Genomic DNA, 13,707 nt, shown 5'->3' with positions numbered 1-13,707 from the left:
AATTAGAAAGAAGGTGATCATTGGCTACATCTTTTCTCTGTAGGGATGGTATTTTTAGTAGCAGACAGAGAGCCACCTTTTTGAGTAATTGAGGGAAGGTGCCCTGAGTTAGTGATTGGTTTATAATAGATACTAAGGATTCAATGATGTGGTCTTTACGTGATTTTAGAAGCCAGGATGGGCAAGATCCAGGGTACAAGTAGTGGCCTTCACAGATCCCAGGAGTTTGTCCATTATGGTGGACTTGTGTTACAATCAGTGTCTAAATCAGAGCATATTATTGCTATTTTATCAGCAAAAAACTTTGCAGAAGTGTCACAACTAATTATCTGGCCCTGATTTAATGAAGGCTCTGTTTTAGAAGTCAACAGATGCCTTGTTACCTTAAACAATTGGGATGGTTATGAACTAGCTTATGGAACAGGAGCAGAGAAGTAACATTTCTTAGCCACTTTCACCACCATTTCATAGGTCTTACAGAGAGATCTATAACACAGTCTGTCAGATTCTCTGTCAGCACCATTCTAGACATCTCCCAGTCCTTTTCACAATACCCACAATTGTGGTAAATCAAGAGTGGGAGAAGTCATCAAGGGGCAACCTTATTGATTGCCTCAAAGAGCTTCAGATTCCATGCTTCTACTGCAATCTCAGCAGAGCATGTGTCTGGAATCCTAAAATCCCCCAAAGCATTCTGGATTGAAATTGGAATCCAGTAGGCTTCATGAGCCTCTGTGGGTGGACTATTCTAACTGGGCCTTTTCCGCAGTGTGTTGGAGCTGCATTGACCTTGATTTTGAGTGGGTAGTGGTCAAACCTTGGTTCAGGGTGAATCTCCAGCCCTGACATTAAACATCAAAGGTTCAGTGCAAGAGTTAAATCTAAGGTATTGGGCCAATTATGAATTGGAGAGATGCAAGGAAGACAAAGAAGTTATAAAATCCTGTACTAGCCCCAGTGAGGTATCCTAGGCATGAACCTTGAAGTCCTCCAGAATGATGACTCTGGGTTTCTCCAGCACTACATCTGAGGCCACCTCCTCCTGTTTAGACAGAGTGCCCAATGGAGAATTAGGGGGCTGGTAAAAAAGCAAAATGCCCAGTCTATCCTTAGTCCCTAATGTGAGGTGCATACTGTCAATGCTGAAGAACTCATATGGAGGACAATGGCCATGCATCCTCCCTGGCCAACAGTGCATGGTTGATGAAGGACTGCATAACCACGTAGTGGTAGGTGGGACTTTTGAAGCAAGTGCACTTATGCAGATATCCCGAGGGAAAAGAACAATAGCTTCCTTTAATGTTAACACTCAGGTAAATATGTCCAATATCTTACATTTGTGGGAAAATGTAGTTTAGCATTCTGCCTCATGGCTTAATCAAGACAATCTGTTCTGAGTTTCTCATTCAGAAAGAGGTTATCCTCATATTGTGTCTATTCTGATTGATGAAGAAATTGAATATTTAAATACTTCACCTTGTAAACAAGAAAGCCTCCCATTAGATTTTTAAAAAATGTACTAGAAAGGGGTTTCCCTGTTTGTTTTTTAAGAAGGCGGGGGGGTTATTATTGGAGGAGTAAGTAAACATACAATCCCTACTTTGCACATTATTTCTGTGCTTCATCTCAGAGGAGTTGGGCGGAACCATCTGTGTATCTCTAAGGAGGGCAGTTTCCCATGAGTCACACTTGTCCGTAAGGCTGTGCAAATCTTAAGTGAAGCTGTTATCCTGAATGGGCCTATGTATTAGGGCAGGGGTGTCAAACTCATTTGTTATGAGGGCCAGATCTGACATAAATGAGACCTTGTCGGGTCCGGCCATGTGTGTTCCTATTTTAGAGTAGGTAGCAGAGATATAAGCTTTATAAAGGAAACAGGCAAACATAAATAAAGGGTTAAAAAAAACCTTAAAATAAAACATGTTTTAAACATTAGCACTAGTTGGTCTTAAAGGTGCTTTCTTTGCATTTCTCCCATGGGATCCAGGGAACTCGGCAAAGGAAGCTTTGGCTCTTTCCTTCCTTCCCCAGGGGACCAAGAGGGCAGGAACCTCAGCCAATAGAAGGAAGAGAGGCTTGGCTCAGTAGCTCTGCTGTGCAATTGAGAGAGCCTGACAAAGCAAGCTCTGCCTTTCCCCCCTTCTTCCCCAAGGGAGGATCCTCAGCTAACGGAGAAGATAGAGGCTTTGCTCTGTAGTTTCTGTGTGATTGAGCAAACCTTGCAAAGTAAGTTGTTATGCAGAAGGAAGCAAAAGAGAGGGAGAAGGAAGCAGTTGACAGCCAGTTGCTTGGAGGCCTGATAGGAGCTCTTCTGGTGGCCTGATTTGGCCCCCAGGATGCATGTTTGACACCCCTGTGAGCAAAGCAGTGACTGCTCTTGCATTACTTTCTGTCTCCAAGGGTCAACCAGCCACAACTGGAGGCAAAGGGCTCCTTCTTGCTCCAAATTCCAAATCCCCCTGAGATGCAGGAAATGTTGAGGACTCACCCATTATTCCATTCTTTCTTTTCCAGGCTTCTTTCTTACTACTGAGTTACCAGGAGGATGAATCAGCAGGATGGAGAGCAAAGCAATCTGGCTCATTCCCTGTTTGAAACTTTTCTCCATGCCAACCAGAGCAAAGAGGTGCTGTGCAGCTTTGAGGCTCTGTGCAAGCATCTGGGCCTGGAGCGTACTGGCAGGCTCCAGTTCTACCACAAGCTCAAGTCTTGCCTCAACTACTGGAATGCCAAAGCTCTGTGGGTCAAGCTGGATAAGAAAGCCAGTCACAGAAACTATGATCAGGGGAAGGCATGTGCCAACACCAAGGTAAGAAGGAAGAGGATGGCTGCTGCACTACAGCCTTTAGGGTGGGTCACCATGTAAAGTGCTGGGAGATGTGCCACCTTAGGAGCAGTTGCTACATGGGAACCAGCTGTCTTCTCCTAGGGGCAAGCTTCTGGTTCAGGGATATTGCATGTTCCTAGAGCATCACACTACATAATATGTTGTTGTTGGGAAAATAGGATTCATTGCTCAGCTTGTGGGGCAGCTGTAATTGGAGGTGCTGTCTGGAAGGTGACCATCATTACTGATAATAATGAGATCCATCTCTGAGAACTGCTGTGGCATAGTGGTTTAGAATGTCAGACTAGGACCTGGGACAGCACTCTGCCACGGAACCTTGCTAGGTGGCCTTGGGTTATCGTACACTGTGTTTCTTGCTTTTTTCTTCATTGTCAAACAATTGGAAATTATTGTCAGTGCTGTGATAGAGAGTCAGAGTTAGAAAGAGGCAGGAATGCAGGTACTGTTTAAACAATTTTAAAAGAACACAAAATAACAGCCACTTGATGGGAAGGAGGTACATTACTCATCATAGTTGGTCACAAGCCCCACAGAGTTGGCACCAGTGACTTTCATGTGATAGCACTGCACGCAGCACTATTGCTTGCCATGTGTTGTGGGGAGAGGAATTGCATTTTCCTGCTTAACAAACTGTTGAATGGAAAATTAGAACTGAATAAATAATTTGTAGCAAATAAGATTTTTCCTCATAACAGAAGTGTGTCAGGATTCTGTGGAAGAGGAGAGCCATTGTGGTATAGTGGTTACAGTGTTGGAATAGGATGTTTTGAATCCCCACTCTGCCATAGAAGCTTGCAGTGTGACCTTTGGGCTAGTCATACAATCTCTGACAAATATACCTTTCAGGGTGGTTGTGAGGATAAAATAAAGGAGAGAAGAAGAATGTAAGCCCCTTTGTGTCACCACTGGGGGGGTAGGAGGGGGGTATAAATGAAATGGATAAATAAATACAACTGAGTGCTAATCAAGCAAGTATGGTTCTCACAAATGTGGTCCAGAAGAGTGCACTAAGAACTCACTGCTTAAAACATCCCTATTTGCAATGATGGGAAATAATATTCAACTGCTGTGAGGCTCCTGGGCCTCCCCTTGTCCCTGAAAAGCCATTTTGTTGCCGCTGTTTGGATTAATACCATGTGGACTTGCTTAATTAGCTCCAGTGTTCATTGTCTGCCAGCACCAATGTCTACTTTGTGGCACTGTTTAACAAAAAATTAATAATTCTGTGCCCACTTCTTTCAGTGCCTGATAATTGGGGCAGGCCCCTGTGGTCTCCGCACAGCCATTGAGTTGGCCTTCCTTGGAGCCCATGTGGTGATAGTAGAGAAGAGAGAAGCCTTTTCTCGGAACAATGTGCTGCACCTCTGGCCTTTCACCATCCATGACTTGCGGGCGCTGGGGGCCAAAAAATTCTATGGTCAGTTCTGCACAGGCTCCTTGGATCACATCAGTGAGTACAACAGGAAAAACTGACCAACATAGTGGCAGATCTTTATTCCTTTGAAGTACCATGGAAATGATACTGGTAGGAAATTAATTGGGAGTGATGGTGGTGATGGAGACAGGTTGGTAGAGGAATATTTGACCAAATGCAGAAAAAGTTTGTTGAGAAGTCAGCAAAATGTCAGAACGTTTCAAGAGCTAGTGGCTTTTCAACAGAACATTTAACTGCAAATGCTTTGTATCCCACAGGGATAGATGGGTTTCATCAAGAATACCATATGGTTGTTGATATTACGGATAAATTGTATGTTGCCTTGGGTACTCTGGCAATGATGCTCAAAAGAAAGGTTGAAATGCTTGGGGCTCTTTAGCGTGGAGAAACGTCGACTGAGAGGTGACATGATAGAGGTTTACAAGATTATGCACGGGATAGAGAAGGTAGAGAAAGAACTATTTTTCTCCCTTTCTCACAATACAAGAACTCGTGGGCACTCAATGAAATTGCTGAGCAGTCAGATTAGAACGGATAAAAAGAAGTATTTCACCCAAAGGGTGATTAACACCTGCCACAGGAGGTGGCGGCGGCTGCAGGCATAGCCAGCTTCAAGAGGGATTGGATAAAAATATGGAGCAGAGGTCCATCAGTGGCTGTTAGCCACAGTGTATTGTTGGAACTCTCTGCCTGGGGCAAGCGATGCTCTGTATTCTTGGTGCTTGAGGGGGGGCAACATTGTGAGGGCTTCTGGTGTCCTGGCCCCACTGATGGACCTCCTGATAGCACCTGTGTTTTTTGGCCACTGTGTGACAGTGTTGGATTGGATGGGCCATTGGCCTGATTCAACATGGCTGCTCTTACATTCTTAAAAGTCCTGCTTGTTTTCCCAGACTCTGAATTAATCCTTGTGATTTTGGCCTCATGGAAATCCAGGTGCTTGTCAGCCAATCAGATCCCATGGGAGGGGGTGAGCAAGCCTCAGCTTAAGAAGGGTAAAGAAAAACTCTTTTCTTCAGACAGGAGATTTTGTAGCTCTGTGTCAGCTTGGCCAGGCTTTTATCTGGCTTTTAGTTAGGGTTTGGGGTCAGCTTACAGAAGAAAACTTGCTTCAGTGAAACAAGTAAGCATCCTGTTAAGGGTCCTATATTCCTAACTTACTTGTACAGGTTGTGTGGACAGTTGTGTGTGTTGTAAAATAGCAGCCTTGAACATGCTAAGGTAACTGGTCTGGAGAAAGGAGAATCAAATCTCCCTTCAGGATTTATCAGCTTTCCTTGAGGCTTAGCTATAAAGAAGTTATCCTCATTGGGAAAAGCTTGTCCCCCATGGAGGTGAAGTTGAGATAAGTTTACTTTATATATTGAAATGTTTCCACATAATAGCCTTATTCTGTTAAATATGTTATTTTCTGTTAAATAAATCTCCATCTGTGTCTTGTCTGTCTAGTCAAATATCTATGAAAAGGTGATTTCTGCTTACCTCATAAATAATTACAGCCTTGATCTACCAAGTTCCGGAATAAGAGACCTTTAGGGACCACATAGCTTACATGCTACCAACCTTTTAATCAAAGATTACTTTTACCTGATCATGGTCAGTTGGGGTTTAAAGAATCCATAGGAGAGGCCAGAGTGAGGGACTGGACACAGGTGATACAGCAGTCACCTTAGAAAATCAGGTCTTAGATTTTATGTTGTTAATGTATTTTATGTGCTTTATATATGCTGTATACAGAGCTTGAATTCAGCAGGAGCTCACAGGAGCACAGTTCTTTCTCTGCTGCACACAGATCCTGGGGCATATGAAAATGAGATTTGCTACTGAGCTGCTGCACCTTTTTTCTACAAAATGATCCCTGGCTGTAATCCACCTTGAGCTCCGTGAGGAAGAAAGGTGGTGAATAAGTAAACAAGAACTCAGGGTTCCTGAGACATTTGACAGGGAGATCAAGACTCAGGCTTCTTTCCAAAATAGGGAAGGAATAGGCCCAGCTAGCTGGTGGGTGGGACTAGACACTGAAAAAGACTTTAAAGTGGCCACTGCTGATATTTAGTAGACCAGCTCTAGTTTTCTCTCTTTCTTTTTACAGGTATTCGTCAACTGCAGCTGATCTTGCTGAAAGTAGCCTTAATCTTGGGTGTGCAGATTCATAACAAAGTGCAGTTTAAGGGACTCATTCCACCGGGAGTAATGTCAGATGGACAGGGTGAGGATGTCAAGAGACCAGTTCCCTGGAGTCTTCAAATACTATGCATTGTATCCAGGTTCCTCATTCACCACCTATGTGTCCAACTGTGAAGAGTGAGCTGGTTTTCCTTTAAAAAGCACAGCCATTTGTCTTTAGAGATTCTTTTCTCTTTACTGAGAGTGGGGTTCTTTCCCTAAGTCAATTACTAACCTGGTGCCTTGTTGGTAGCGTATTTTACTGCTGTTGAGTCTAAAGTGCAGAGTATTAACAAATCTTGTAACATTTATAACTAAAGAGACTGCATCTTTTGTGCTCAGAAGCGATCCCTAAAATTAGACCTTTCCTGAAGTTAATATGTTGATGCAAAATAAACTCAAAAGCTGTTTGTAAAATTCACTTTTAGAAGAACTTGAGAAAATAATTCAGGAGGACCAGCGCTTCTTGGAAAACTCACTCTAATCTTCAGTTTTTCTTTACATTGCCACCAAACTGTTACTAGGAAGAAAATAGTGCTTCACTCCCCCCACCACACACACACATACCACACCATCACCAAAGTTCCTGTTTTCAGATAGCTTGACAAACCCACATTACACAAGAAGCCGTCTGTTTTCTGGTTAAAACAATTTTATTTGGTAATATATGGTAATTATATCCAATACTAATAAAATATTAATAAACAATTACTACATTCCCCATACATTACGCTTTCCCCTCCTCCCTTCCCCCCAAATCTTGACTTCCGCCGGTGCCAATTGCCTAAAATTCTAATATCAAAAGGTATCTTTAACTTTAACAGAATCTTAATAAAAAAAGAAAATATACCGTAATTCCTGGTAAGATATTCTTTTTCATTGCAGCTGTTCTTCCAAGCAACAACAAATCAAGTCCACTCCACCCTACCATATCTTCATTCATTTTATGCCATAGCTTTTCATAGTTGTTTTTATATAAATCAATATTTTTAATTGTAATCTCCACACCCAGATAAATTACTTTAGAGATAACTTCACATCCCGTCAGCTCCTGCAATTCTTTTTGTTTACCCACTTGCATATTTTTGCATAAAAATGTTGACTTCTCTTTATTTCTCCATATTCTTGTATCCTACCTAGTAACAATGGCGTCACTTGTACAGGACCTTCATCTATAAACATTACATCATCTGCAAATGCTCTGTATTTATAAGTAAAGCCTTTTAGTCCCAAACCCTCTACCTATCTTCTTGAATTTGTGTCAGCAAAACCCCAAGAATCATTACAAACAACAATGGAGAAAGAGGGCAACCCCGTCCCGCCCCCCCCACCAATTTCCACATCCTCTGCAAGAGCCGCACTCATGCAAAGGTCCACACACTGTTCAGTATACATTGCTTTCACCACTCTTACAAAACCTTCCCCCAACTCCACCCTTTCCATCACTGCAAACACAAAATCCCAGTCCAAACTATCAAAGCTCTCTCTGTGCCCACAAAAAACAAAGCAACCTCTCCCTCTGGATGTCCCTCACAATACTCCACAATATCCACAACAGTCCCCAAATTGCCCCCAATCTGTCTCCTGGGAAGAAATCCTGCCTGCTCCTCCCCAACAAAGCCCATCAAATGTTGTTTAAGTCGTTCTGCTAAGACTCTTGTACGTATTCCATAGTCATTATTTAACAATGAAACTGGTCTATAGTCTTCCACACTCGTGACATCTCCGCCCTCCCCCGGAACCAGCAAAATCACTGCCCCCCTCCAAGTATTTGGTATTTTCCCTTGTAGTCTTATAATATTCATCAGTCTCTGAAGCCTCGGTGCCAACTCCTCTCCAAGGGTTTCAAAATTTTTTGCTGTATATCCATCCGGACCAGGTGCTTTCCCCATCCTCACTGAATCAATTGCCGCCTCAACCTCCATTTTTCCAATTGGCCCATTCAAAGCTTTCTCCATATTTTCCGTTAAGGGAGCTATTTTAATCCTTTGCAAACATATCTCCATCTTCTCTTTACTTATTTTAAAACCTTTAAACAATTTGGCGTAGTATTTAAAAAACTCTCTCCTAATTCCTTCCCGATCCACAATCTCCCCACCAACAACTATTACCTTGTTAATAATTTTATTCTCTCTCCCCCTTCTCATCCGCCAAGCCAAACACCCTCCAGGTTCATTTGCTCCCTCAAAAGATTTCTGCTGCGATCTTTTCAGGTTCCATTCCAGTTCTTTATTTAACAAATGTCTCATTTGTGTTTGGAGTATTGTAATTTCCCTCATAACCCTCTCTCTCCCAGGTCTCTTTTTCAGCCCCCTCTTCCTTCTCTCCATTTCACTCAGAAATGTCCAACCATTGTTCTCCTGCTCTTCCATCTCTATTATTCAGTGTAATTAATATCCCTCTCATTACTGTCCCACATGCATCCCAAACCGTCTGAAACCCGACGCTCTCTCCACCATTCATCCGGAAGAAACCCCCAGTCTCTTTCTCCAGAGATGCCACCACCTCTTTATTTTGTAGTAAATCTTCATTTAATCTCCATCCTCCCACCTCCCTAGTCGGCTTAGTTAACCACAATAATGGATTACGATCTGCTCCCACCCCAGGCAAGATCTCTACTTTCTTCGCAACAAGTCCCAAGTCTTCTGTACCCCACAACACGTCAACTCCTGAAAAGGCATTATGTCTTGCTGAAAAAATGGTAGTCTCGCACTTCAGGGTTGAACTTCCTCCATATATCTTCCAGATTTTCTTGTTTAACTAATTCAAATTTCCCTTCTTTATTATTTTTTTTTGCCAGATCTATCCAACGCATTCTTAATTGTTCCATTAAAGTCCACCATTATTATTGTTTGTTCATATGTCATGTTATCCAATTGTTGTGTAATATCTTTAAAAAATATATCTTTTGCTCCATTTGGTGCATATAGTCCCAGTAGCAATGTTTTTTCCCATTTATTATTAATTCCACCACTACATATCTCCCATCATTGTCCTTAAAAATCAATTTTGGGCCCAATACTTGTTTAATATAGAAAATCACTCCTCTTGTTTTTTTGCTCAGCCAGTGAAAAAAATTCTAACCCCAATTGTTTGTTCCATAAAAATTTATAATCCTTTTGTTTAATGTGTACTTGCAAACAAATTATATTACAATTTTGCTTTTTAATCCAATGAAATGTTGCCTTTCTTTTTTGTGGTGAATTTAGTCCATTTACATTCCAAGATAATAATTTGTAATCCATCATGGTTCAAATTCTTTATGTTCTTCATAAAACCTGTGCAGTTCTTGTGTATTTGTAATTGTGATCCTTTTCCCTTGAAGTTCAAAACTCACACCTTCTGGTAGTCTCCACCTATACCTTATTTCATTGCCCCGTAGTTTTTCTGTCAGTTTCTTGTATGTCCTTCTATCAGTTAAAACTTGTCTTGGCAACTCCTTCATGATTCTTACTCTGCTACCTTCAACTGTCAATGTTTTCCCAAAATTTTTATTTATGATCTTTCCCACCATTTCTTTTGTCATAAACTTTATGACCACATCTCTTGGTAGATTATTCTTTTTGGCATATAGTGAGTTAACTCTGTACACATAGTCATACATGTTCCTAGTACCTTTTAGATCTTCCTCCAGGAATTCCGCCATAATTTTTATTATATATTCCTTCAAATCAGTTTGTTCATCTTTAGGTACTCCTCTCAGACGTATCTGAGTTTCCATCAATTTGCAGTCATGTATTACCACGTTTTCTTGTATTTTTTCAAGGTGGAATCATGTGCTTTCACTCTCCGCTCCACTTCTTGCACTTTCTTGGATGTTACCACAGTTTCATTTCTGAGATCCTCTATATCTTTTTTCAAATCTTCATTGTCCTTTCTTATTGGAGGCAGTTATTAAATCTTTCATCCCTTTCATCATCCTTGCCTCCATTGCCTCCAATTGCTCCTGCATCTTCTCCAGTGAAGCAGCCCTTGTACGTATTGGCTTATGGTCTGACATAAGCCAATGCTAAAAAAGTTGACCTCACCGAATTAAATCCAACTATCAGTTTTTGAAGAATAAATTTTGCTTTTTCCAATAAGCCCCAAATCACCATCCCTGGAGCATCCTAAGCTCAGATATAAATTTTTAAAGTTTATATTTTTTCCAAAATGGCGGTCGCGACTTTTATGTCCCTTTTTAAACTTTTTTCCACTTTTTTCTGGAGGCTTCCAAAGTAGTTTTTAACAATAATGTCCAATAGTATTTACCTTACAATGTTCAAATTCACCGGTTCCACTAATTTTCAATGTCTCAGATCCTTTTAAATAACTTTTAAATTTTGACCTTCTTGTAATGACCGCTGAGGTTTTTCTATGATTTCTCAGTCCTAGAGTAGGCTGACTGACTCCCAGTTTTCCCTTCTTCACTGAATAATTCCTGCTTTACTTGCCACCAAGTCCCGTTCTCACTGGTAGAAAGATCTCGCGATGCTTGTAACATACTTCCTACTTTTCTTGCCACCAAATCCCATTCTCGCTGGTAGAGAGATCTCACGATGTTTGTGACGTACTTCCTGTGTCTGTTAAAACTGCAGCTCTATGACGATGGGGCTTTCCAACCAAAACCACAAATATTCCAAACAATTATTTTCTTTTCTCTTTTTGACACTGTCTTTTACAGTCCCAATTTCGCCCCTTCTCCCCTTCTTTATCAATAGCTTCTATATTCAGTCTTCCATCTTTTAAATTTTAATTTTTACAGTTCTTATTAGTCCCGGAATAAAAGACTAATCAAAAGACTCTGGAAACCTCTGTAGACGCGGGAATGCAACTCGTCTCCGGAGACCCTTCAAAGCCTCAAAGGAGCCCCCCCCCTCCCCGAGACTCCCTTTAAGCCTAAGTAAATCTCCTCAGAATTTTCCGAGCATGTCTTGGACTAATCTCTGACTGAGAAATGTAGGCAGTAGGCATTGGATTGCCTTTTTCTACCCCGAACAGAAGTTCCAGTCTGCTCCCCTACAGAGAAGCAGTTCAGCTCGCCATTCTCCAACCCCCGGAAGTCCCAAGAACCCCTCTGTTTTCATTAATTTCCTGTCTTCATTCATGAGTTTAAGCCAAATCCACAGATGAATGTTTGTTTTGGATTTCACATCAGGACACTATAGGGTTGCATGCCTTTCAGAGAAGAACCTCCAGCAACTGAGAGCTGTCCTTGCTGCCTTAATAAGCAGGCATATCCAAGGGAGGTAAGGATGGGATTGGCAGTTATGGAAACTGATGCATCTCCCCCACTCTTTATTCTTGCAGTTGATGGCTGGAGGGCTGTGCTGCATCCCTGCTTCTCCCCTCTGAGCCAGTATAAATTTGATGTCCTCATCTCTGCAGGTGGAGGCAGATTTGTGCCAGAAGGTAAGTGGTCATTTCAGGCCTGCAGAAGAGGCATTCTCCTTTAGTGGTGCTTGGAGTTTGCAGGAAAGCTTTTTTAGCAGAGTGAGGGGGCAGAGTTTGGGGAACATTAATTTCATTGGTAGTTTTTCTGTACAACATATAAGAAAGCTCCATGTTTCTTACCAGCATTTTGTTAGGGCAACAGTCATTTTCATCCTTAATTGTGACCTCAAAGAAGTGAATACTTCTGCTAAGAGGGGAAGCTGTGTTTGTGGCTCTGCTATGTGGGGCAGATGATCCCCTCTTCCTGAACACAGTACTAGTGGCAGTCAAAGCAGATGGGAAGCTACTAGCTAGCCAGGGCAGCTCCATGTAGATGTAGCAGCCTGGGTTTTGGAGCCTAATTAGAATTATTCACCAGGGGAAATGGGCTTGCACTGTTGTACATTCATGTGATTGGAGACATCTTTCTAAAACCTCAGCTTCTGCAATCATGAGCATCTTTCAGATTTCAGAGAAACAATGCTTCCTGTTCCTCCTGGTTGGGGAAAACTAGCATTATTTGGGATCTAGTAGCTGAATGAAGAGAAAAACTGAAATTGTTTTTTTAATGAATAAACAATTAAAAATTATACAGCACTTTCAGTTTTGCAAACAAAAAATCAACTCATAAATTAAACAATTATTATTTCATGATTGAGGGACTGGAGATAGACCATTCTTTTGATGACAAGGATTGTAGATTTGCTTTTCAGTGCCTTTCCTCCAGCTCTCCAAATTAACTTTATTAAAGAGGTTCAGTTAAGTCCTAGGAGTGTATGAGGACAAGAGCAGTTTCTTGGCTTGACTTTCACTAACCCTCTCACTTACAATCTACAGCAACACCAGCTATGTGTTTAAGCCCAGGCATGGATCCGAGTAGCCTGTGTCATAAAACATCTAAAATGCATCTAGCCATGCGTTGGAAGAGGAGATGAAAAACAAAAAGGGAAAGAGAATTTTCTGCAGGCAGTTTGGCACCAGGCAGCTAGCAACTATGATTACATCATTTACTGAGGGCTACCCAGACCACTGACAGAGCCAGCCTAACTGTGATGACAGCAGTTCCCTGCCTCTCACCTTTATTTTTCGAATCTTACCCACAGTTCCACTGTTCCACAAATATGAGAGAGAATTCATGCTGTGATCCTTTGATACTGCTGCTTTTCCCATTTTGTGAGTCTGTCGTAAGAAAGGATGGTTTTTCTTTAGCAATGCCCTGAACTTTCTTTCACTGTCCCACTCTTCCATTTTCCTTTGAGAGCTGATAACTGGCATCTACCCCTTGGAAGATTCAGTAGGTGTCTGAGCTGGGGTTTGGAGATGAGTCTCTGTGAAGGTACAGTGACAATCTGATTTGATAGACTTGACCTTTAATCTGGTTTGGTCATTTTTAAGAAGACCCATATTGAAGATGAGGGAACTGCCCCCCCCCTTTTAGGGCATATCCCCCATGTCACCGTACCTCAAAAAAGATATTATAGCATTGAAAAAAGTGCAGAAAAGGGCAACTAGAATGATTAAAGGATTGAAACACTTTCCCTATGAAGAAAGGTTGAAACGCTTGGGGCTCTTTAGCTTGGAGAAACGTCAACTGCGGGGTGACATGATAGAGGTTTACAAGATTATCCATGGGATAGAAGAAAGATAGAGAAAGAAGTACTTTTCTCCCTTTCTCTCGTGGGCATTCAATGAAATTGCTGAGCAGTCGGGTTAGAACTGATAAAAGGAAGTATTACTTCACCCAAAGGGTGATTAACATGTGGAATTCACTGCCACGGGAGGTGGTGGCAGCTACAAACATAGACATCTTCAAGAGGGGAATGGAATATGGAGCAGAGGTCCATCA

General features: G+C 41.7%; 1 protein-coding gene across 1 annotated transcript in view; it reads left to right on the top strand.

Annotated features, from left to right (window-relative positions):
• The first annotated feature begins 2,515 nt into the window (after positions 1 to 2,515).
• MICAL1 (microtubule associated monooxygenase, calponin and LIM domain containing 1) overlaps positions 2,516 to 13,707 on the top strand; it is a 39,286-nt gene continuing 28,094 nt past the window's right edge. The window contains exons 1-4 of the mRNA XM_060231548.1: positions 2,516 to 2,809; positions 4,091 to 4,298; positions 6,376 to 6,492; positions 11,739 to 11,840. Of these exons, the coding sequence (XP_060087531.1) occupies positions 2,546 to 2,809; positions 4,091 to 4,298; positions 6,376 to 6,492; positions 11,739 to 11,840 (691 nt within the window). The 5' untranslated portion in view covers positions 2,516 to 2,545. The remainder of the gene's footprint in view (positions 2,810 to 4,090; positions 4,299 to 6,375; positions 6,493 to 11,738; positions 11,841 to 13,707) is intronic.

The sequence above is a fragment of the Heteronotia binoei genome, chromosome 2 (assembly GCF_032191835.1).
Source record: "Heteronotia binoei isolate CCM8104 ecotype False Entrance Well chromosome 2, APGP_CSIRO_Hbin_v1, whole genome shotgun sequence".
NCBI classification, from domain to species: Eukaryota; Metazoa; Chordata; class Lepidosauria; order Squamata; family Gekkonidae; genus Heteronotia; species Heteronotia binoei.
Note: the sequence above shows the minus strand (reverse complement) of the source record. Positions and strands in the feature narration are given on the sequence as shown.